Raw genomic sequence first — 22,401 nt, 5'->3', positions numbered from 1 at the left:
CATTCTAACACTTAAAAATACTTTAGAAAATGGTCAAAAATAGCATGTACAAGGGTGCCACGCTGTGAGCTTGTACATCTGCTATTTTTGAATATCTCATTCTTAAATCTAAAATGACAGATTTTAAATGGGATAAAGTGATTATGGCTAGTTTTTATCATTTTCACTACTAATTACTACTGTAGCAGAACTGAGCTGCAGTTTCATCAATGAAGTGAAAACAAACATTATTTCTCAGTCTCACAAATTGACATCCTTGTAGATGAACATAACTCATTAATCCATTTTCCAGTGTAAATCAGGTAACCGTAGGCTGCTGCACAGTTCTTGTCTTCATCGTTATCAGGATATCCACTTCTCCAGTAGCTGCACAATAAACAACAATGTATTGAACCACATCCACTCAGTCACTCACATACAGTGACTTTGATAGAATTACAATATAAAAACATGTCAAATGTCTCACTTTATTGTCAGTGGTGTTCCATCCAGCCACGTCGTCCATCTGCCCTCAGTCCTGGTCAGACCAATCCATGATGATGCATAACCCCCAGGGTTCAATCCATTGATGAATACCTGATTATTTGTACATGATTGGATCATCATTGATTGTATCCAATACAGGATGATGGACACTGGACACACGCACGCGCGCGCGCACACACACACACACACACACACACACACACACACACACACACACACACACACACACACACACACACACACACACACACACACACACACACACACACACACACACACACACACACACACACACACACACACACACACACACACACACACACACACACACACTAACCTGTTCTTCTCTACTGTTAATGACCACCAGATGAGCTCCTTGAGTCAGACAGTAATCTCTACCTTCCTGCCATGTTTTCCATTCAGTAGTTCTGTAGTAACAGCTGTCTGCAAACGTCGTCCATCCACAGGGACATCCACAGGACTTAAAAACTAAAAACACCAAACAGGAGATTTACTGATGGATTTTCACTGTACTGATAAACAATTCTAACAGATATAGTTGTAATAATAATAGTAGTCAGATGTAGTGGAGTGGAGGGTAAAACTATTCATCTATATATGAGGGTTTTTACACCACAAATTTACTCAAGTAAAGATTTCTGGTACTTTTACTTCAGTTTAAGTATTTTCATTTTGTGATAAGCCTATACTTCCTATACCTCTCCCCTACATCTCAGAGGCAAATATTGTAGTTTTTACTTATTTAATAGCTTTAGTTACTTTAGATTTGTAAAGTAGCAGCCATCCCCATTGATGATGTCATTGGTAGACAGGTTTCTGAACTGTCCACACTGCCCACCAATGAGACACAGAGTGAGTAGACAGAAATGATGCAATGTTATAATGAGCATTAGTGACGACCATACTTTACTCAGATTTTCTAGATCTATATCCCATATATTAATTAAAATATCAATAATACACTATTTCATATTTATGTTGTATCTTCTCTCACCTGCTGTCTATATTATAATGAGCATTAGTGACGACCAATATATTATATGAAGATGAGCTTGAAAATGGGTGACGTGCTTCTTTAAGAATAATTACTGTTCTATGATAGCTGTCATACACCAGCAGTGATGACTTAAGATTTCCTACCTCTATATGCCCGATAATAATTCAAATGTCAATAATATACTATTTAACAGTTATTTTGTATCTTCTCTCACCTGTTATCTGTGTCTTCAGATGGTTTACTTCACTTTGAAGCCGGTTGTTCTCCTGGGTCAGGGTATCATTGATGGACTTCAGCGTGTTATAATGATGCACCAGGGTGTCGTTGGTCATGATGTTACTGCAGGGTGAACGACCTGCGAAGGACAGAAATGGATGAAAAAGACAGTTGTTGCTACTGTTCATGATGAGGTCAATAAGCATGTGTGTGGAAAGTTTGATTTGAAAAGAAGAAAAACTCAATGTTGTTAATTTAACCTTTTTTAATGTGCATTGTTACTTGTTGTCAGCACTACTTTATTCATAATACTTTTCAGATGCATGCAATAACACACACAAAAAGAAACGATGAGAAAATAAAAATAAGTCACAAGTTCTGGGTTAATACTGTGGTGGCTTTAATACTCACAGCTACAAAATATCAGACAACAAACTCCCTGAGTGAGTGATGTGGTAGTTTAGTGACATGGAAAACTCACAGAGCACAGCCTGGGCTATGATCACACCCAGCAGTATAAGCATCCCCAGACACACAGCAACCACTCTGAAAGGCCTTCTCCCTGTTTGACAAAAACAAGATAAGAGTCTACTCTAAACGCAACCAGACCAAAGTGCTTTGAAATGACCTCCAACAATACTTTTACATTATTCACTCTCTAACTGTCCACTGTCCTCAGTCTCAGTGTCCCTCATGTCTCCTCTGTCTCCATGTCCATCTTTAATATTAGGCTACACCCCTGTCCTCGTTAGCTTGAGCAGAATTTCACATTACATGATAAGTAGTTATAATTAAATGTTGAGTTCTCAGTCAGACAACTCACAAATAGATAAAACATTTAAAATGTAAATGCAACAATGTGAATATTCTTTTATCTTGGCGGTCTCTGCTATCCCTGCTCAGCACATTGAAAGTAGATCCCAAATGTTTTAGCTTGAGACCCAAAACGTATACATTTGATGTCTCCCTGGGACCCAAACAAGTGAAGGTAGACAATCTACAAGCTCACAATGCGTTGCAATGCGACACGTTGTAAGCTTGTAGATTAACAATTTTCACTACTTCTGAAAAGTACTCACTACTTTATTCAAGGATTTCCCCATATATTTAATTCTATTAATTATTTGTATGAAGTCCTTTTGAAAGATCAAATTTTGAATTATTAGGCCTATTTCAGATTTGTGTTGTTTTTTTGTCCCTGACCCTGCGACTCATCTTCCTGAACTGGCTCACAGAAAGGCTACGCATCATTTTGCTAAATGGAAGTAAGATGAGTTACAATCTTTGAACCTCTTCTTTAAAAGTTTAACGCTTTTTTAAAGGGGCATTTTTTGTCTCAATAATCTCACCAGACTGCCGTATCTTCTTCGGTAGGCCTTTGTCCTTCCTGCAGGTCTTGGCACGAAGATCTTCATAGACTGCATCGTCTTTCTTTTGCAGATCAAGACACTCATAATGTCCTTCTTCGGACATTTCTATATTAGTTCTTCTTGGAGTGACGGTGGTTTCATTCTCGTAGTTTGTATCGTCTTGGTCTTCATCTTGGACCTCAATGTTTTCAGAATGCCTCGCTACAGCCATTTGTACCTTTATGACTTCATTCTTCCTGCAAGTATTTGACCTCTTCACAACACACTGAAGATATACTGTATCCTCACTACCCTAAACGTAGATGGCACTTCTTTCACATGTGACAGATCACTCTTTGTGCACCAATGAAAATAAACCACACAGACACAGACACACACACATACGTACACACACTCACACGTCTGTACATCACGTGCACGCACGCACGCACGCACGCACGCACGCACGCACGCACGCACGCACGCACGCACGCACGCACGCACGCACGCACGCACGCACGCACGCACGCACGCACGCACGCACGCACGCACGCACACACGCACACACGCACACACACACACACACACACACACACACACACACACACACACACACACACACACACACACACACACACACACACTTTGCTAGGCTCTGTGGTATACAACCTGTTCCGCGGATATGAGATGACATTCTACCAAGCACAATGAGTAGGCTATACTAACGGAAGCTAGAGGTGACCACAGTCTTTCATGATCTCTCGAAAGTTACTCAATCCTCACGACTGTCCATTATGAAGAACCAACACCAAGTAAAAGTTAATGAAATTATATGATAACTAGAAAAAGTGCCCTTCCGGGCACAGGTCTCCACCAGGAGGATAGGAGTGTGTGTGATGTTTGGCAAAATGTTTAGGAGGATTTTTTTTCCTTCATTTTGTTGAGGAAATGCAGAGCCAGATCACTCATAGCATCTCTGAGGATAGAATTCTGGATGAGCAGGACATGTGCAGCATTTTGTACAAAACGGGCCACTCCTGAAAACTTTGGAAGGCAATCTTAGCCAATCAGTGTACAATCTGAGAAATCCAACAGACTCGTCTTGATCACATGACTACAGAGATCATGTGTACCGATTTGAGGCATTTTGTTCCAAAAATGTGTTTTGCAAAAATCAACCTGTTGGTGGCGCTATAACAGGCCAATGTGAAAAGGGTGGGATATATTCCTCAGCCTAGTAAGAAAATGTGTGAAAGATTTCACGTAAATTGCATGCTGCGTTCATGATTTGAGGCTATTGTTCAAAACGGGGCAATCTTGCAAACTGTGAAAGCCAATTATAGCCAATTAGGATGGAATATGAAATATCAGACAGATCCGACTTGAGCACATGACCATAGAGATACTGTGTAACGATTTGTGAGATTTTTGGACAGAATCTGGAGGAGTAATATCAAAAAATGTGTTTTACAAAAGTCGGCCTCCTGGTGGCGCTATAAAAGGCAGATGCGGAAAATGCAGGTAAAAGGTTTGTCCTTGGCCTCTAGGGAGTGTGCATGCAACATTTCACGCAGATCGGTGCAGTTTTAGGTACAAAATGTGAAAAGCTGCCTCATGGTGGCGCTATAACAGGCCGTTCTGGAAAATGTGGGGCAGAGGTTCATCGTTGGCATCCAGGGAGTGTGTGTGCAAAGTTTGGCATCGCCCCGGAGATTAGCTGTTCACAGACGGACGGAAGGACGGAAGGAAGGAAGGACGGAAGGACGGACACACGGACGGAGTGCAAAACATACTCTCTCCCCATGCCTTCGGCCTGGTGGAGACAATTATCAATACGATGTTTTAATCAAACAATGTGAATGCATGCATACGTGGAGTAGGGGGGTGGAAGTACATCAGGTCACTTCCCAAAACCTCTCTGCTGACCCTGAGGCTCTAACATTGTAACATCATGTTAGTTCTAGTGAACTTGTGGGTTTCGGGGGTTCCCCAACATATTGAAACTAAAATGAAACGGTCAAAATAGTTTTTAAATACTTTTTCAACACAAATCTTGTATGGGGGTCCCTCCCTATAGTACAAAATATTATCAGATGGGGGTCCACGGCCAAATACATATTAATGTGGGGGTCCTTGACATGAAAAAGAACGAGGTAGGCCTGTGTGTGTGGACACTTTTCTCCCATTGTAGGACTGGCCTTGCTTTCTATTTAATTAGAGAGAATTGCTGCCATCTGTTCGTATAACCATGTAGTTACAACTTAGACTGCATTTTCACAGTAGTAATGGTCTTATTGTCTCCACCAGGCCGAAGGCATGGGTAGAGAGTATGTTTTGCAATCTCCGGCACCGTTAACCCGGTCGATGTCAAATTTTGCACACAACCTCTGCCCCAGAATTTCCAGAACGGCCTGTTATAGCGCCACCAGGAGGCCGCTTTGTGCAAAACAAGTTTTTGGACAGTACACCTACAGATTTTGTCCAAACATCACGCACATTGGTACACAGTCTCTCTATAGCCATTCAACGAAACGGGTCTTTCAGATTTCTCAGACTCCATCCTGATTGGCTAAGCTTGGCTTCCAAAGTTTGCAGGAGTGCTCAGTTTCAAACAAAATGCTGCAAATCATGGACACATCGTGTGATTTCCGTGAAATTGTGCACGCACATTCCCACTAGGCCGAGGAAGAAATGCCACGTGAACATTTTCAACTCAGCCTCATGGTGGCGCTATAACTCGCCGAAAAGTGTTTTTACCTCTAACTGCACGGATCTGTGGATAACTTTGTATGCCAACTCCCTAGAGGCCAAGGAAAAACCTTTGCCTGGAATTTTTCACATCTGCTCTTTATAGCGCCACCAGGAGGCCGACATATGTAAAACACATTTTCTAATATTACTCCTTCAGAGTAACACACACACGCACACACACACACGCACACGCACACGCACACGCACACACACACACACACACACACACACACACACACACACACACACACACACACACACTCCTTTGCTAGGCTCTGTGGTATACAACCTGTTCCGCGGATATGAGATGACATTCTACCAAGCACAATGAGTAGGCTATACTAACGGAAGCTAGAGGTGACCACAGTCTTTCATCATCTCTCGAAAGTTACTCAATCCTCACGACTGTCCATTATGAAGAACCAACACCAAGTAAAAGTTAATGAAATGATATGATAATTATCAATACGATGTTTTAATCAAACAATGTGAATGCATGCATACGTGCATGCGCATGTGCACTTATTTGTGTGTTGATTCAACTAGTATTAATGTTACCTCAGTCCATTCACTTAAGCAATATTACACGAGAGTGTGTGCTTTACCGTGACATTGGCACGACAGTGATGCTGTCAGGAACGAGACGTAGTCGAGGTCCCAAGCATCACTGAAGTGCCAATAATTATGGTAAAGCACACCTTTGTGAGTAATATTGCGATTATACAATAGTTACCTACAAAACAAAAAACAAAAAAACGTGTGCGTGCGTGCACGCGCAGGGTGGGGGGGGGGGGGGGGTGGAGTAGGGGGGTGGAAGTACATCAGGTCACTTCCCAAAACCTCTCTGCTGACCCTGAGGCTCTAACATTGTAACATCATGTTAGTTCTAGTGAACTTGTGGGTTTCGGGGGTTCCCCAACATATTGAAACTAAAATGAAACGGTCGAAATAGTTTTTAAATACTTTTTCAACACAAATCTTGTATGGGGGTCCCTCCCTATAGTACAACATATTATCAGATGGGGGTCCACGGCCAAATACATATTAATGTGGGGGTCCTTGACATGAAAAAGAACGAGGTAGGCCTGTGTGTGTGGACACTTTTCTCCCATGGTAGGACTGGCCTTGCTTTCTAATTAGAGAGAATTGCTGCCATCTGTTCGTATAACCATGTAGTTACAACTTAGACTGCATTTTCACAGTAGTAATGGTCTTATTGTCTCCACCAGGCCGAAGGCATGGGGAGAGAGTATGTTTTGCACTCCGTCCGTCCGTCCATCCGTGTGTGTGTGTCCGTCCGTGTGTGTGTCCGTCCGTCTGTGAACAGCTAATCTACGGCACCGTTAACCTGGTCGATGTCAAATTTTGCACACAACCTCTGCCCCAGAATTTCCAGAACAGCCTGTTATAGCGCCACCAGGAGGCCACTTTGTGCAAAACAAGTTTTTGGACAGTACACCTACAGATTTTGTCCAAACATCACGCACATTGGTACACAGTCTCTCTATAGCCATTCAACGAAACGCGTCTTTCAGATTTCTCAGACTCCATCCTGATTGGCTAAGATTGGCTTCCAAAGTTTGCAGGAGTGCTCAGTTTCAAACAAAATGCTGCAAATCCTGGACACATCGTGTAATTTCCGTGAAATTGTGCACGCACATTCCCACTAGGCAGAGGAAGAAATGCCACGTGAACATTTTCAACTCAGCCTCATGGTGGCGCTATAACTCGCCAAAAAGTGTTTTTACCTCTAACTGCACGGATCTGTGGATAACTTTGTATGCCAACTCCCTAGAGGCCAAGGAAAAACCTTTGCCTGGAATTTTTCACATCTGCTCTTTATAGCGCCACCAGGAGGCCGACATATGTAAAACACATTTTCTAATATTACTCCTTCAGATTTTATCCAAATGTCACGCAAATCGGTACACATGCTCTCCATAGTCATGTGATCAAGACGGGTTTGTTTGATTTCTCATAATCCACCTTCATTGCCTAGGATTGGCTTCTAAACTTGTCAGGAGTAGCCCGCTTTGTACCCGTTTTGTACAAATCGCTCAACGCAGCATCCGATCGCGGTGAAACTGTGCATGCATATTCCCACTAGGCTGAGGAAGAAATGCCACTTGACAGTTTTCAAATCAGCCTCATGGTGGCGCTACAACAGGCCAAGCTGTGTCTCACACACACACACACACACACACACACACACACACACACACACACACACACACACACACACACACACACACACACACACACACACACACACACACACACACACACACACACAAACATGATTATATTACTCCTAAACATTTTGCCAAACATCACACACACTCCTATCCTCCTGGTGGAGACCTGTGCCCAGAAGGGCACTTTTTCTAGTTTTCCATTATTTCCATGGCATACTGTATATTGTGATACAGTACTTGACAATACCAGATTTGTATAAATTATATCATTTATCAATAAAATATAGTAGTGTTTTCATCATATGGCAGGTAAATTTACTCCAGGCATCAAATGTATTCTTGTAAACGTCTTCACTTTTGACACATTTGTGACCACAAAGAACGAAAACATAGCAAAGGGTCTATTCTAAATTTGTCACGGAGTCCACCCCCAACCACTGCAGTCAGTTTGCTAGTTACAGTATATTATTCGTTCATTAAAATAAGTTTCAGATTGCATCGTTGTTAACAGCATGCAACATATTGGTGGTATAAAAGTGACCTTTATCAGTAAGTACCGTTACTTACAAGAGTGTACACACTAGCTGCGAGCCAGCAAGGTCACAGAGGGAGAGACAGATTTTCTATATAGTGTCTGAGAAAGGGAAGACACGTCAGAATTCTCCATGACAGAACAAGCCTTCTGTCCTGCTTCCAGGGGCCCCGACCGACGAGCTGATATGGAGCGAATATGATTCGCGAAATAACAGGTCGTATATATGTTATTCATATTCAGATGCTGTTCTTATTCATCCCAGGGGAATGCCCCCGTGTAACCAATAAATATATGCCGGTCTAGGGCTAATCGGTAACACTGAGTTCTGCCTTTCATTGTACGGTGGAATGATTTAGAAGATCAAAGCTTTGGTAGTGGGTAATCTCTGTGTGTGTATTTGCCCCCGGACCTCAGGATAAACAGAGCACTCTCACACCGTGTAGCATCAATATGTACCTGTATGCTGTTGTCTAACTCAGCTGTAGACTTCATCACAGATAAACCTCCAGCACAGATTCCTATAGCATGACTAAAAGGTGATTGTTAGTGGCTACTGTTTCCTGCTCAGATTCTTTGGTGAGATAGTCCCTTGTGTTTGTTTCCCCATTCTTTAACAGTTAACAGGGTCACATACAGCATGCAGCAGCCCCTGTATCTGACATGACATGACATGAGTACAGCACAGTAATTAGTAATCTGAGCACTTACGGTCAACCAAAACCGTGGCAAAGAGCAGACCAAAGCGCACAACGTATACTGCATTCTGTGAGATAGACAGATAGAGATGATGCAGTAATCACATAACAAGTACACAGTACAGTACTAGAAACTATACTAAACTTTCTATATCGTTATATTGTATGTCACAGTCACAGATGAAATGCTATGCAAAGTAAGAGAACCTTAGAAATGTTTACCTGTCTGAGTAATTGTCTTGTGCTGTAGCCAAGGGATACATTGCAGGGGAAGCTGTTAAATACTGTATGTTAGTGATCGTTTTAAAAACATTGGAGCTCACCGATGCACTTTGGAACAAACAAAACAAAAACAAATTAATACAAGTTTAATTCATACAAATTATACACTACAAAATCCTCTGCATTAATGTATACATATATAGTGTGACTGAGAGTGTATACTGTAAGTGTTACAAATGTAACTGAAATAGTCCATTTGGTTATATTAAATAGAAACATGACAGTGACGAAATACTCAAGTATCAGAGATTACCAGTAAGTGTCTAGGCCTACTATAAATGCCAACCAAAAGATGCTCTAATCTGGTGGCCGTGAAAACAGCAATGTCTGCAGCCTCATACTTAATTTATACTCAAATCAGGCTTCACTGTTCACATTGTCATTGAAACGACACACCTCTGTTCTGATTACCACTGCAGATAGCCAGATACTGTCAAAGATAAATAAAATGATTACAAAAGTAACAAAATATGTCTAACTAAATAGATCTTCTTCTAAACCACTGGTTCTGAAAGTGGGGTCCGGGGAGGCGGGGAGCCAGGGACCTACTTTATTGTTCGACAATTTGAATATGGCAGATCCACTGTTGCGACCAATGTTGACAAATCCTCCTGTTATGCAGGGGTCCCAGTACATCATCTTTTCCGCAGCTAAATAATGTGATGTGATTTTGTTTTTGAGAAAGCACTATATATTTCTAAAACTATATGAAACATTTCAAAGATTCCATTTCAGGCAAACATGTCCACCGTAAGATGAACCTATAGTAGCATGCCAAAGTTTGTGCTATTGCCATTGAGAATGCATTGGGCGTTTAAGTTAAATAACTCGGAAACTACAAATCATTTCAAAGTAAAAAGTTCCAGTATGTGTCTCCACAGTAAGCTGAATTATAAAATGTGTGAATAGAGTTTCTAGGTGAAAGTAATGTTTTGACGTGCCATAGAGCTGCCATTGAGCCCCATTGTACATTTCTCAAATTTGAAAGCACTATATTTCTAAAACTATGAAACATTTCAAAGATTTATTTTCAGGAAAACATGTCCACCGTAAGATGAACCTAAATAGGTTTGAATGGGGTTTCTAGGTGTAAGTATGTAGGACTAGTCGCATGGCAAAGTTTGTGCTATTGCCATTGAGAATGCATTGGGCGTTTAAGTTAAATACGGGGGGGACATATTTTGACAGCAGAAACTGCCCGTCATAATTTCTCCCTATTCCAAAGCCCCCCCAGGTACATTATATATTTAAACTATTTTCAGCAATGATACACTTATTTTTTCAGTGGGTAGATCTTGTTGAGCTGGTCATTTTGAAAGTAGATCTTACGTCATAAATGTGTGGGCACCCCTGGTCTATAGCATATATCATGTACAGTATATATTGGCTGCTATTTATGCAAGACATACACGTGTGATGTCTTACATCACGTACCGTACTTAGCACACCGGATAGAGATCCGGTACCATGTGTAAATATGTATAGAATTTGTTTGTTTATTGATCTTCTTCACTTTCTTATGGAAACCTTTTTTTAAAAGCGGTGGAGCTTGCACAAAAACAAATTTCTCTTTTATAGAGTTGATTCTGATTCTGAAACAACCAGCATAATAATGTAATTCAACTCTAGCAGAACCTACCTGTATTCTTTATGAATGTGTTCTGTAAATATTAACCATACATGTGTGATTACGTCTATGCAATATCTGGACAGTGGGCACTGAGTCATTAATTGATTGAATCCATGACTCAGTTCAAAGCAATTATACCCCAAATGTTTGATTCATGAACATTGCTTTCAACGTTTTCTCTGTAATCAATAGCCTTATATTGTATTGACTCCAGAATGTTGGCATCAGTGTTGACATTGCAGAGTTTTATACCAAGTAACATCTGTTATTATTTGTGTTGCACATATTCTTGACCATCTAAAGAGATGTCAATGATGAAAAACAAGCAGATAACATCTGGACAATGTACCAAGACATTGATGCAGTCCTGTCTGAATTAGGCTTCAGGGGCATTCCAAGGAATTGTTATCCAATTGTTCAATCTTTTATCTGGCATGCTGTGGCATTGTGGGAAAAACAGCTCTCAACTGTCTATGAGTCATATGACATATGTCAATGTGTAGGCCTATCTGAGCAGGCAGTTGTCCATTTCCTTGAAACCCAATCCAATATATATTTAACTTAATATACACAGATGATCACCCGGGCATTCGCTGGCCTGAGGTTATCCAACCTCAGGCCAGCGTTGGTTGGTTGGTTACAATGAATGCTGGGTGATCACATCAGCCTTTATTCGCAGACAATGAGAAAATACCATTTTATCAACGCTTATAATTAATCAATTATTCATCTTTGCTGAGAAGTTGAGAACAACAGGTGTTGCTAGCGGGCGGACAGGCCTCACCGTTGTTGGTATTATGTTGAATGATAAAGGTCGCTAGCTGTTGTTGAGGGGCGATAGCCTCTCCTATGTCCAGCTTTTAGTGTATGTGCTAAAAACTTCCTCCTACACAAACATTAAATCCCATCGACAATAAATGGACAATTTTGAGTGTCCGTGTAAACACAAACATTGCTTAACACCGGAATGAGATGATGTACGATGATAAGATCGCCCCTCACTTCACACGGGTGTGATTTTTGAGGGGTGCTACGCGCTAGCCCCTCCTAGATACAGGTTTAATGTTTGTTTTAAAAACACCATTGACAATGAAGGGAAAATTTACGTCATCTTGTCCCTAACACAAAAATTAAATGCCATTAACAATTAAGAGAATTTTTGATTTGGTTTGTTTTATATCACCATTACATCACCTAATCAACATGAGTTAGACTTATATTAGTGCCCCTCACTTCACACGGGTGTGGTTTTTCCTTTATGACCAGATAACCACCAGTGTCATCTCAGCAATGAATTCTATGACACCATCTGTGCAGTTGTATTGTGTTTGCTGGGTGATTTGTAAGTTTGACATGTTGGAGGTTGCTCACAGAGACTGTTCATCCACTTTAAGCTTGCACAGATTGTCCAGTTACCGCTGTATCTGATACAATATTTCAGTATGTTTCAGTTAGGCATTCATTGAAATCTTAGATTCGCACATATCTAACAATAATAATTTAAGCAAACTCAGCAGCTTCAAATTACATATAATATTCACAATGGATGACTGACAGTCTTCACATAATACACATACAGTATACAGCAGCAAACAAACAACCTTCAGATAATCCATTTCCATGCAAGTTTGACTGTGATTAATAGCCTTTGTCTCTTTTCAACAGCTTTGTCCTGTTTCGTTTTGCACTTGCCCACCACAGAAAATATCCAGGTCAAGTTGTATTTGAAAACACTTTGCATTTCCTTGCTTTGTTCAAGTGCCAGTGTTCCTGGACAAGTGCATGTTGGGATTATTCCATAAATTCCACTGTACCAGATCCATTTAAATGAATATCCAAAAAGATGATTCAGTAAAAACTTTGTGATCACATCAGACAAGCAGTGTGATGATCACAGCATCATCCTGGCCTTGCCAGAGCATCTCCCCTTCGAAAGCCACCTTCCCATGTTTTCTGGCCCTGATCAGTATTCCCACCACCTTGTCAGAGATACGCACGTATCTATCAAACAGCTCTCTAAAGGTGACGCGCGTCCTGCCGTCCATATCTGGATCTTTCATAGTCCTGATATAGTAGCACATGTCAGCAATCTCGCTGTGGATGTGCTGCTCGGCACGCTTGGCCCTCTCCGCTGTCATGGTGCCCTCCTTGGCGTGCCCGTACCCCTCCTGGCCCTTGTGGAGACGCTGCGACATGGAGTACTCCTGATCAAACTCCTCGCTGAAGGGGTTCAGCTTTTGGCTGTCGGTGTGCTCCGAGGACCAGTTCTGCCAGCGACTCTTCAGGTTGCCCACGGCGCTGTACTTCTTGGACAGTGCATTGATCTTATTGACATCTTCAGCATCCTTGTTTCTGTATCTGTGAAGAAGAAACACGTTCAGTGTGTCCAGTCCACACACACCAAAAAATGTAAATAATAATCACACCATAATGTGAAGTCAGCGGTGGCTTTGGGGGGTTGTAATGAACCCTCATTCCTGGCCTGTGTGTGCGTGCATGTGTGTGCTGGTCTGTGTTAGGTAACAGTGACACCTCACCCAGCAGCATTGGCGTACTCAAGTGCCAATGCTGCCAAACACACTCACCCAGCAGCATTGGGGCGCACATTGTGCACGCACGCACGCACGCACGCACGCACGCGCACGCGCACGCACACGCACACGCACACGCACACGCACACACGAAATCGTTGCATTCCTGCTCGTCTCATACACACACCTGTGCCTGCATCAAGCGTTGACTTGACTTGTGTTCAAACAATGCAGTGCTACCTCACAGATCAACACAGGTGTCGCTACTGGTGTGAAAAGCCCTTAACATTTTAGAAAAATGATCTCTTATAAATAGTTAATAGACAATTCACTAACTGTTAATGAGTTATGAATTACTTGTGTGTGTTTGTTCATTATTTAAAACCATACCTTTGAACAAGCTATTAGTAAACTATTTCCAAATGTCTGAGAATTTTGTTAGTTGATTAACAACAGACATTTCAAGTAAACTCCTCCTGCTATTCTAACAGCATCAGTCCTGGAAAAGGCAGCACAACAATTCTAAAGTGTTACTGAGGTTAATACTCACATTGGCAAAGATGGACGTTTTACCCACACCGACTCAGAATCTTCCTTGGGTGAGCCGTTGTGTTCTGTTTCTATACAGGAGTTTGTTCTATCTTTCTGTCCTGCCTCAGTCTTTTGTCCTGCCTCAGTCTTCAGGCTCTTGTCTGCTTCCTCAAGTTCATCATCCTCCACAGGTTTTTGCTCTTTTTCCACCTGCTTCCAGCTTTTGGAACACTTTGTGCGGCGCGATGGTGAGCTCTGTTTATTCATCTTGTCGATTTCCTCACTGGATGACAAAGGCTCTTTAGTTATCCTCCCAGTGCTGGCACTTTTCTCCCGAGTCCCAGTGGACACCGTTTTCACCACCTTCTTGGTCTTGACACGGGACTCCACCACTGGCACTGCAGAGGTCTCACCCTCAACCTCCCCCTCTGTCCGAGTTGACCTAGTCTCACGTGGCCAGACTGTTGCCTGAGTGGAACCATCTTGGGACAACTCCTGTGCACGAGGTGATGTCTTCTGATTTTCCAAGGGATGGACTTGGAAGTGATTCCGAGAAGCAGCTGTTGCTTGGTCCGGGTGGGGATAAGGTGTCAGAGACACCACCATTCTGGACGTCCATGTCTGTTGGGGTTCCCCCGCTGCTTCTCCCAGACATGGCGGAGTCGGAGGCCAACCACAGGGTTCACTGGCCTCCTTGCCCTCGCTCTCACTCACCCAAGTTTGCCAGCTCTTTGTCAGGTTGCACACCATTCTGGACGAACGGAGTTTCCTTATGCTTGTGTTGGAAGGGGAATTCCTATCACAGGTCTGCGTAGTCTGTGACCTGGACATGACTTTGTGGTTTAATGAGTCTACGTAAAATTCCTGGTCTTCCCTGCCAGCTGCCCATCACCTGAGAGTTCCGAAATTCATGAAGGTGCGGTCTCCATTCCATTCATTCTTTGTATTGGCTGTGTTGCCCACTGCAGCCAGCCTATAGCAGCAATGGCTCTGAAATGGGGAGAGGAAACTAACATGATGGTGGAAAGTATTTCGGTCATCCCAGGCAAGCAACCTGATCGTTGTTCCCTGACACTCGTTGACCCAGAGGGCTCACGTTTCATCACAGATGATTGTGGAGCCATGTCCGGAGGAGGCAAGCATGGGCAAAGGACCAGACAGATGATTGTGGAGCCATGTCCGGAGGAGGCAAGCATGGGCAAAGGACCAGACAGAGGAGAGGAGGTGCCAAGCTTGCAGGAGTGGACTGGGTCAACACAGTATGTGCAGACAGACAACTGCAACATGTGCAAAGTCAATCTGTCCACATTCTCTTAGTGATTTAGTTTTTTCCCCAAAATGTTATTAAAAATAATATTCACATACAAATCCATCTTTGCTATACAGTATATTGCATGTAGTATTGCACAAATTAAACTTTAGCCATGCAGGGATTCAAGACCAAGTCCCTTGTGTTACAGTATATGACACTTGCACATCAGACCAGCTGTTGCTTATTTGTGTAGGCCCATCACCTGTTGTTGTAATACACACGGTTCACAAGGTTCAGTATGTAAACATACAAGTGACAGGCAGGCTACATGCCTGCCTGTCACTTGTGGAGCAATAGAACCCTCCTGTTTTAAAGGGATTCTGTATTGTGTATTGTATATTTTAATGTATTGTACCTTTTAAAGTTTTTGATTCATGGGTTTTTTATTATTGTTTGGGCCCAATGTTTTATACATTTGTGTCAATAAAGTAACTAACTAACTAACTAACTAACTAACTAACTAACTAAACATATAGATACATTATGTTTCTGATGCCATGTGCTCTCCTTTATCAAGATACTTGCACAGTGTCAATATTGAATTTAAACTGTCATCCTCTTATTAGAACATCACGTTTTCTATGTCTATTCATATTGTGGAAGAATTCTATGGTTGCTTATATCTAGCCTTTATATTTTACCATTACTCATGACTTGTGATATTCGGTAGCTTGTAAGAGCCTAGGGGCCCTATTTTCGCCATGATATACCCCTTATCCCTAAACTTCGTTTAAATATTTTGAAAAACATTTTAAAATTGTTCAACTAGCCGATCTACATCCACATGTTGTGAGCTTGTAGATTGGCTATTTGAACTATTAAAAAATGTTTTTTTAGGGATAAGGGGTAAGGCACTGACAAAAATAGGGCCCCTAGGCTCTTACAAGCTACCGAAGCCTAATAAGCCTAATAGCCATTGTTCATGTTACAGCCCATCTTGTTATGGTTCAGTTTGTCCTTGAAGCATCCACAGTATAACTATGATTCTCTGCCCTGTTCTCCTGGCAGAACTACGGTACCACTGACCTGAGTATTATTGTATACTACTACCCATGATATCATGTACATAAAGCATAACCATCACCACCTGAGAATATCGTCTCGACTCCTATATTGCCTCATCGATTATTGATTGATCCAGAATTCCATGACAATTCCCTACTTCTGCCTAGGTCTGTATCAGCCATGACTCACACTGTATCTTCTGGACACATATAATGTGGCTTGTGCAAATGTGTGTAATGAACTTCAGAAATGTTGTGCGACACTGTGCGACACTGTAGGAAGGAAGGACCAACAACAGTGCTCACAACAGAGGATTCTAATGCCTGATTTATACTTTAGTTGCATGGCGGTGTCCGACACCAAAAATAACTGCTATTTTCCGGTGCTAGACACAACATGCAGCCAAGTATAAATCACAACACCTATCTACGGTAAATGAAAAAAACATTCTCTGTAGGTGTGACATCCATCAAAGTCCAGATGACCTCGTATACATCAATAACGGAATGATCCTGTGTGGCAGCTCTGTTATCCTGGTCTGAATGTATCAAGTATGGCAAGGAAGATCATATATTTGAACCATCCAGGGCTCTTATAGCCTGGCATGCCAGAATAATATCACTGCATAGGGCTCTTACTGTACTAACGTGTGGAATGACGCAGAGAACCACATGACAAGACAACACTATCAGTATACTATCTCCTCTTTCTGATATCCATGGAGTTACTGTAGATGGCCAAGAAGTAGAATTTTCAATCTTGGACAAATCAAATATTTACAGCAACAGTTGGAAATGCTGACGCCAGGTTACTGCAGCTTCTTGCCAGTGACAAAATAACATGAGATTATAATAATAATACTAATACCAGTAAGATGCCTGAGGGCGAGAACTCCCGAGATGCGAGGTCGCGTGCACGCAACTGCCTCGTTGAGGCAGACTGCTGGGCGGACGCTGGCGCTTTGGCATGGGGGGTCAGATCAACATGGAATGAATTCTGTACTGGCCATATAAGGAGCATGTCTTGAGTGTACAGGGTTTGATGAGGTCAAATCAACATATGGAATGTCAGAACAGGTGAGCTCCATACAGTATATGGAGATGTAAGGGTGGTAGCGGGGACATTCTCTTGAGTGTACAGGGTTTGATGAGGGCCCAGGTTGGGCCGGGCCTTAATTTTCACGCCGGTTGAGAAACTACTACTACTAATAATAATAATACGGTAATAATAATTATCTAACTATAAATGCACCAAGTCTCTGTACGTCTGTATGTCTCTAATCCACGTAACTCAGTGTCGTCACAAAAGGCCTCTGCCCGGCCGGGCCAGACTATCGCCACAAAAGGCCTCTGCCTGGGCCAGACTCCATATTTGGGCATGCCTAACAAATAACTCCATATATGGGCATACAAGGGGACACAGTTGACATCACCAGGTCTCTGCCCGGGTCAGACTCCATATTGCCTAAATACGGGTTTGTCCCACCAACTTCTGACATCATTCTGACATCTGCATATAGACTCCATATTCACTCCATATTTGGGCATGACTGACAAAGAACTCCATATATGGGCATAAATCTGCATGGGTGGGGCATCCATTTGCCAACTTGCATCGTTCCAAGTAGGCCAGTGCCCAACAGGCACAGCTGTAGAGGCTCCAACACATAATATCTGGGTGGGGCAAGCATGTATTTCCAACTTGTATCGTTCCATGTAGTCCTGTGCCCAACGGGCACCGCTCTATAATAATCATCAACCAGAGGCAGCGGAACAGCAAACCCAACTACTTAACATGATGGGGATATATGAATGTACTGTGCTCCCACCTTCAATTCCACTGTTACAGACAATTCCTCGCAAACATCACCTGACGAAATTCAGGCAGCCTCTGAATAACGAACACAATCACACTCATCTGTAATTCTGTACGGTGCCGCTGCTGGAGGCAGCAGGCTGGGGAAGCATGCAGCTGCACGACGGGAGCTTTGTCTGCCAGTCACACAGGTTGCCAGTGCCACACAGACACTTAATCTGACAAGCAGACACTTAACTCATGCAGGCCTGACGTCGAAATTTAAAAATAAAAGTTTTCTAAATCATGACAATTTTCGGAAAGATTTGAGGCACATTTTAACGATTTTTCAAAAATAGCAGACCTACAAGTTCATAGCGCGCCACTCGGTGGCGCGCTATGAGCTTGTAGATCTGCTATTTTTCAATAGCTAAAGTTTAACGTAAGGCTTAAAACACCAAAAGGGGTTCCCGCCCAAAATGGGTTTAAAGCTATAATATGACACACATGCGTCCTCAGGTCTAAATGGGTTAATATAAGGCGAGAAAAGGTGCATGGGCTTTTTCTTTTTTCACTCGGAAAGAATGTGACACCTGGAGCTAAGACGAGGAGTGCCTGCTTACGCAAGCAGGGTTTAGTCTTGCAGCGCACCTGGTGAGATCATCATTCCCTCGCACAAGTAGAGGCCACTGAAAGCAGATATAGGCTTATGCTTAATTTACAAAACAATAGCAGATATACAGGTTCACAACGTGTCGCAACGTGACATGATGTGAGCTTGTAGATCAGCCAATGAATCAGGCTTTAAATCAGGCTTTATATCAGACTCTGACATACTGTAGCAAACCCCCACATTTGAGACAGTGTCTGTACTGTAATTGGATAGTGGTGCTACTGTAAGTACATTTACTTAAGTACTTGAGTAAATACTTACAAGTAATTACACTTTACTTGTACTTGTACTTAGAATGTTTTACTCTTTGCATATTTACATTATTATTAGCCTACATATTATGATAGTTTAAACATGATGTCATTAAGCTGTAACATTAAAGCGGTGAACACATTAATGCATTAGTAGTGACTGCTACCCAATAATATGAGTCGTTCTGCATAATGAGTAGGCAACTTTTACATTTGCTACTGTAAAAGTACATTTTGATGTCAATCATTTTGTAATTTTACTCAAGATTTTTTTTCTTCTTTTTTTAATACAGGACTTGAAAGAGAACATTTCTAGATTGTAGTATTTTGCTACCTTTTAAGTACCGGTATTCAATCTTCTGCCTGAGTTGCTGGCGTAGCGGTGCGGGCACCTATAGCTGCAATACAGCGTATCGCAGGTTCGAGTCCTGATCCATGATGGCCTTTGCTGCGTGTCATGCCTGCTACTGTAGATTAATATCATATATATGTTGTCTATTAGCAGGCTGAGGAATTAAGGTTTGGTTCAAGTGTTAAGTGCCGGTTTAAGAGCATGAATTTAACATTGACATGTTTATTTCTGTGTAGAATGTAGTGTAGTGTAGAATTCGATAGCTGCGTGCACAAGTTGAGTATAAATAGTGTTTGAGTGTGTGTGTGTGTGTGTGTGCGTGTCAAGTGACAGCTGTTGGCATGCAGTCTGTCTTGCAGACTGGAAGTGTGTCGCAGAGCTTACTATCACTATCAGTGTGACCGTGTCCTCTTCCTACCTGAGAGAGAAAGACTTAGCACTCCTCCTTGTGTCAAATACTCTCCTTGCATCTTCATTCAACATCCTGAAAAAAATACAAACATGAAAATGAGTTCATAACTATTATTTTTGAGGGGCAGAATCAGCAGAATTCAGAATCATGGTGTAAAGTACAATTACGTATACTGTACTTGTGAGGTATTTTGTACTTTACTTAAGTATTTCCAATTTCCAATACTTTTATATATTTCTCAGAGGCAAATATTATACATTTAGTCCACTACATATGAAAACTTTAGTTACTTTGTAGATTTTGATTATTATTACAAAACATACATTAACCACTTCAGTCCTTCAGCATCACGATGTGACCCATTGTGAGCTTGTAGATCTGATTTTTTATACATTTGAAAACTTTAAATGGGACATTCTGTGCACTTTTACTTTTGGTACATTTTGATGACAATAATTTTGTAATTTTAATCAAGTTGCAGACTTTTACTTGAAACAGAGTATTTCTATATTACAGTATTGATACTTTTACTTAAGTAAAGAATTGGAGTATTTTTTCCCATCACTGTTCAGAGTCATGAGCACAGGATTCACAAGAAATGAATGTGAGGGAGCCAGATCACCAGTAGAGGTCAGCATAGGGTCAGTGTTGGAAGGCTGTATAGCATTAAGAGGGTCCAACTGCTTCTTTACATCTCAGCAGTGCTGGGTAAAGTACTCACATTTTTGAGGGGCGCTAGGCCCTCCCATGTCCAGCTTTGAGGGTTTGTGTAAACACAAACATTGTAAACATTGAATGCCATTGACAATGAATGGCCAGTTTTGAAGGTTTGTGTAAACACAGACATTGCGTATACACAAACATTAAAGACAAAGGGAGGACGCAAGTTTGATTGGCCAGAATGAGATTTTGTATGATGTATGATAAGAGCGCCCCTCACTTCACACAGGTGTGATTTTTTACTTAAGTAAAAGTACCAATACTGTTACTACTCTGTTACAAGTAAAAGTCCGGAATTCTGGAATTCACTTGGGTAAAAGTACGAAAGTATTGACACGAAAATGTAAAAGTACGGCCTACTCATTTATGCAGAATGTCGACCTGTTGTATCAAAGTTTTCAAATGTATACAAATATTTTGAAAATAGGGTCACTTTGCGACACTTTGTGAGCTTCTAGATCTGCTATTTTCAAATGGCAGAAATATATAGGTTTGAAGTGTTTAAAGTATGTTTTGTAATAAAAATCTAAATAAATAAGTTTTCAAATAAATGTAGTGGAGTGAAAGTACAATATTTGGATCTGAGATGTAGTGGAGTAGACGTAATTGCGAACGCAGTGATTGCGAACGCAGTGAGCATTTACTATGAGACCCAGCAGATCACGTCTGTGTGTGTGTGTGTCTGTGTGTCACGCTGTAACACCACCCGCCCACCAACAGAGGGCGCAGCTGTATCACACACAAAAACACACACACACATGCACGCACGCACACACACACACACGCACGCACGCACGCACGCACGCACGCACGCACACACAAAAAACTTAACTTAAAAAAAAACTTAACTTAAAAAAAAACTTAACTTAAAAAATAAAAATAAAAAGGAAAAACGCACACAGACAAAAAACTTAACTTAAAAAAAAACTTAACTTAAAAAAAAACTTAACTTAAAAAAAAAACTTACAAAGGAAAAACGCACACACACAAAAAACTTAACTTAAAAAAAAACTTAACTTAAAAAAAAAAAAAAAAAAGGAAAAACGCACACAGACAAAAAACTTAACTTAAAAAAAACTTAACTTAAAAAAAAACTTAACTTAAAAAAAAACTTAACTTAAAAAAAAAACATAAAAAGGAAAAACGCACACAGACAAAAAACTTAACTTAAAAAAAAACTTAACTTAAAAAAAAAACTTAAAAAGGAAAAACGCACACACAAAAAACTTAACTTAAAAAAAAACTTAAAAAGGAAAAACGCACACAAAAAACTTAACTTAAAAAAAAACTTAACTTAAAAAAAAAACTTCAAAAGGAAAAACGCACACACACAAAAAACTTAACTTAAAAAAAAATTAACTTAAAAAAAAAAAACCTAAAAAAGAAACACGCACGCACGCACACATACACACACTAAAAAAATAACTTGAAAAAACATTTAATTTAAAAAAACTTAACTTAAAAAAACCTTAAAAAGTACGTAATTTATTCTAATTGTTGTTATTGCAATTTACGAGCTGCGTTCGCTTCCCGCGTTTGCGCGTCTTACTTGTAGTATTGGAAATTGGAAATACTCAGGTAAAGTACAAATATCTCAAATAATAATTTTCAACCTAATCTATTACAATGGGTGCTAGGTATTGCTGGTACCATTTCCATTTTC

The 22,401-nt window shown here is 41.1% G+C and overlaps 1 protein-coding gene across 1 annotated transcript; it reads right to left on the bottom strand.

Moving 5' to 3' along the window:
- Positions 1 to 12,768: 12,768 nt before the first annotated feature.
- On the bottom strand, positions 12,769 to 15,497 carry abrab (actin binding Rho activating protein b). Its single transcript, XM_079522278.1, has 2 exons — positions 14,239 to 15,497; positions 12,769 to 13,515 (listed from the first exon to the last, which is right to left on the bottom strand). Exons 1-2 carry the CDS (start codon positions 15,048 to 15,050, stop codon positions 13,029 to 13,031), a joined length of 1,299 nt encoding a protein of 432 aa, XP_079378404.1. The 5' UTR covers positions 15,051 to 15,497; the 3' UTR covers positions 12,769 to 13,028.
- Between the last annotated feature and the right edge of the window lie 6,904 nt (positions 15,498 to 22,401).

This window comes from Electrona antarctica (assembly GCF_951216825.1).
Source record: "Electrona antarctica genome assembly, chromosome: 15".
NCBI classification, from domain to species: Eukaryota; Metazoa; Chordata; class Actinopteri; order Myctophiformes; family Myctophidae; genus Electrona; species Electrona antarctica.
This window is presented reverse-complemented; position numbering and strand designations above follow the sequence as displayed.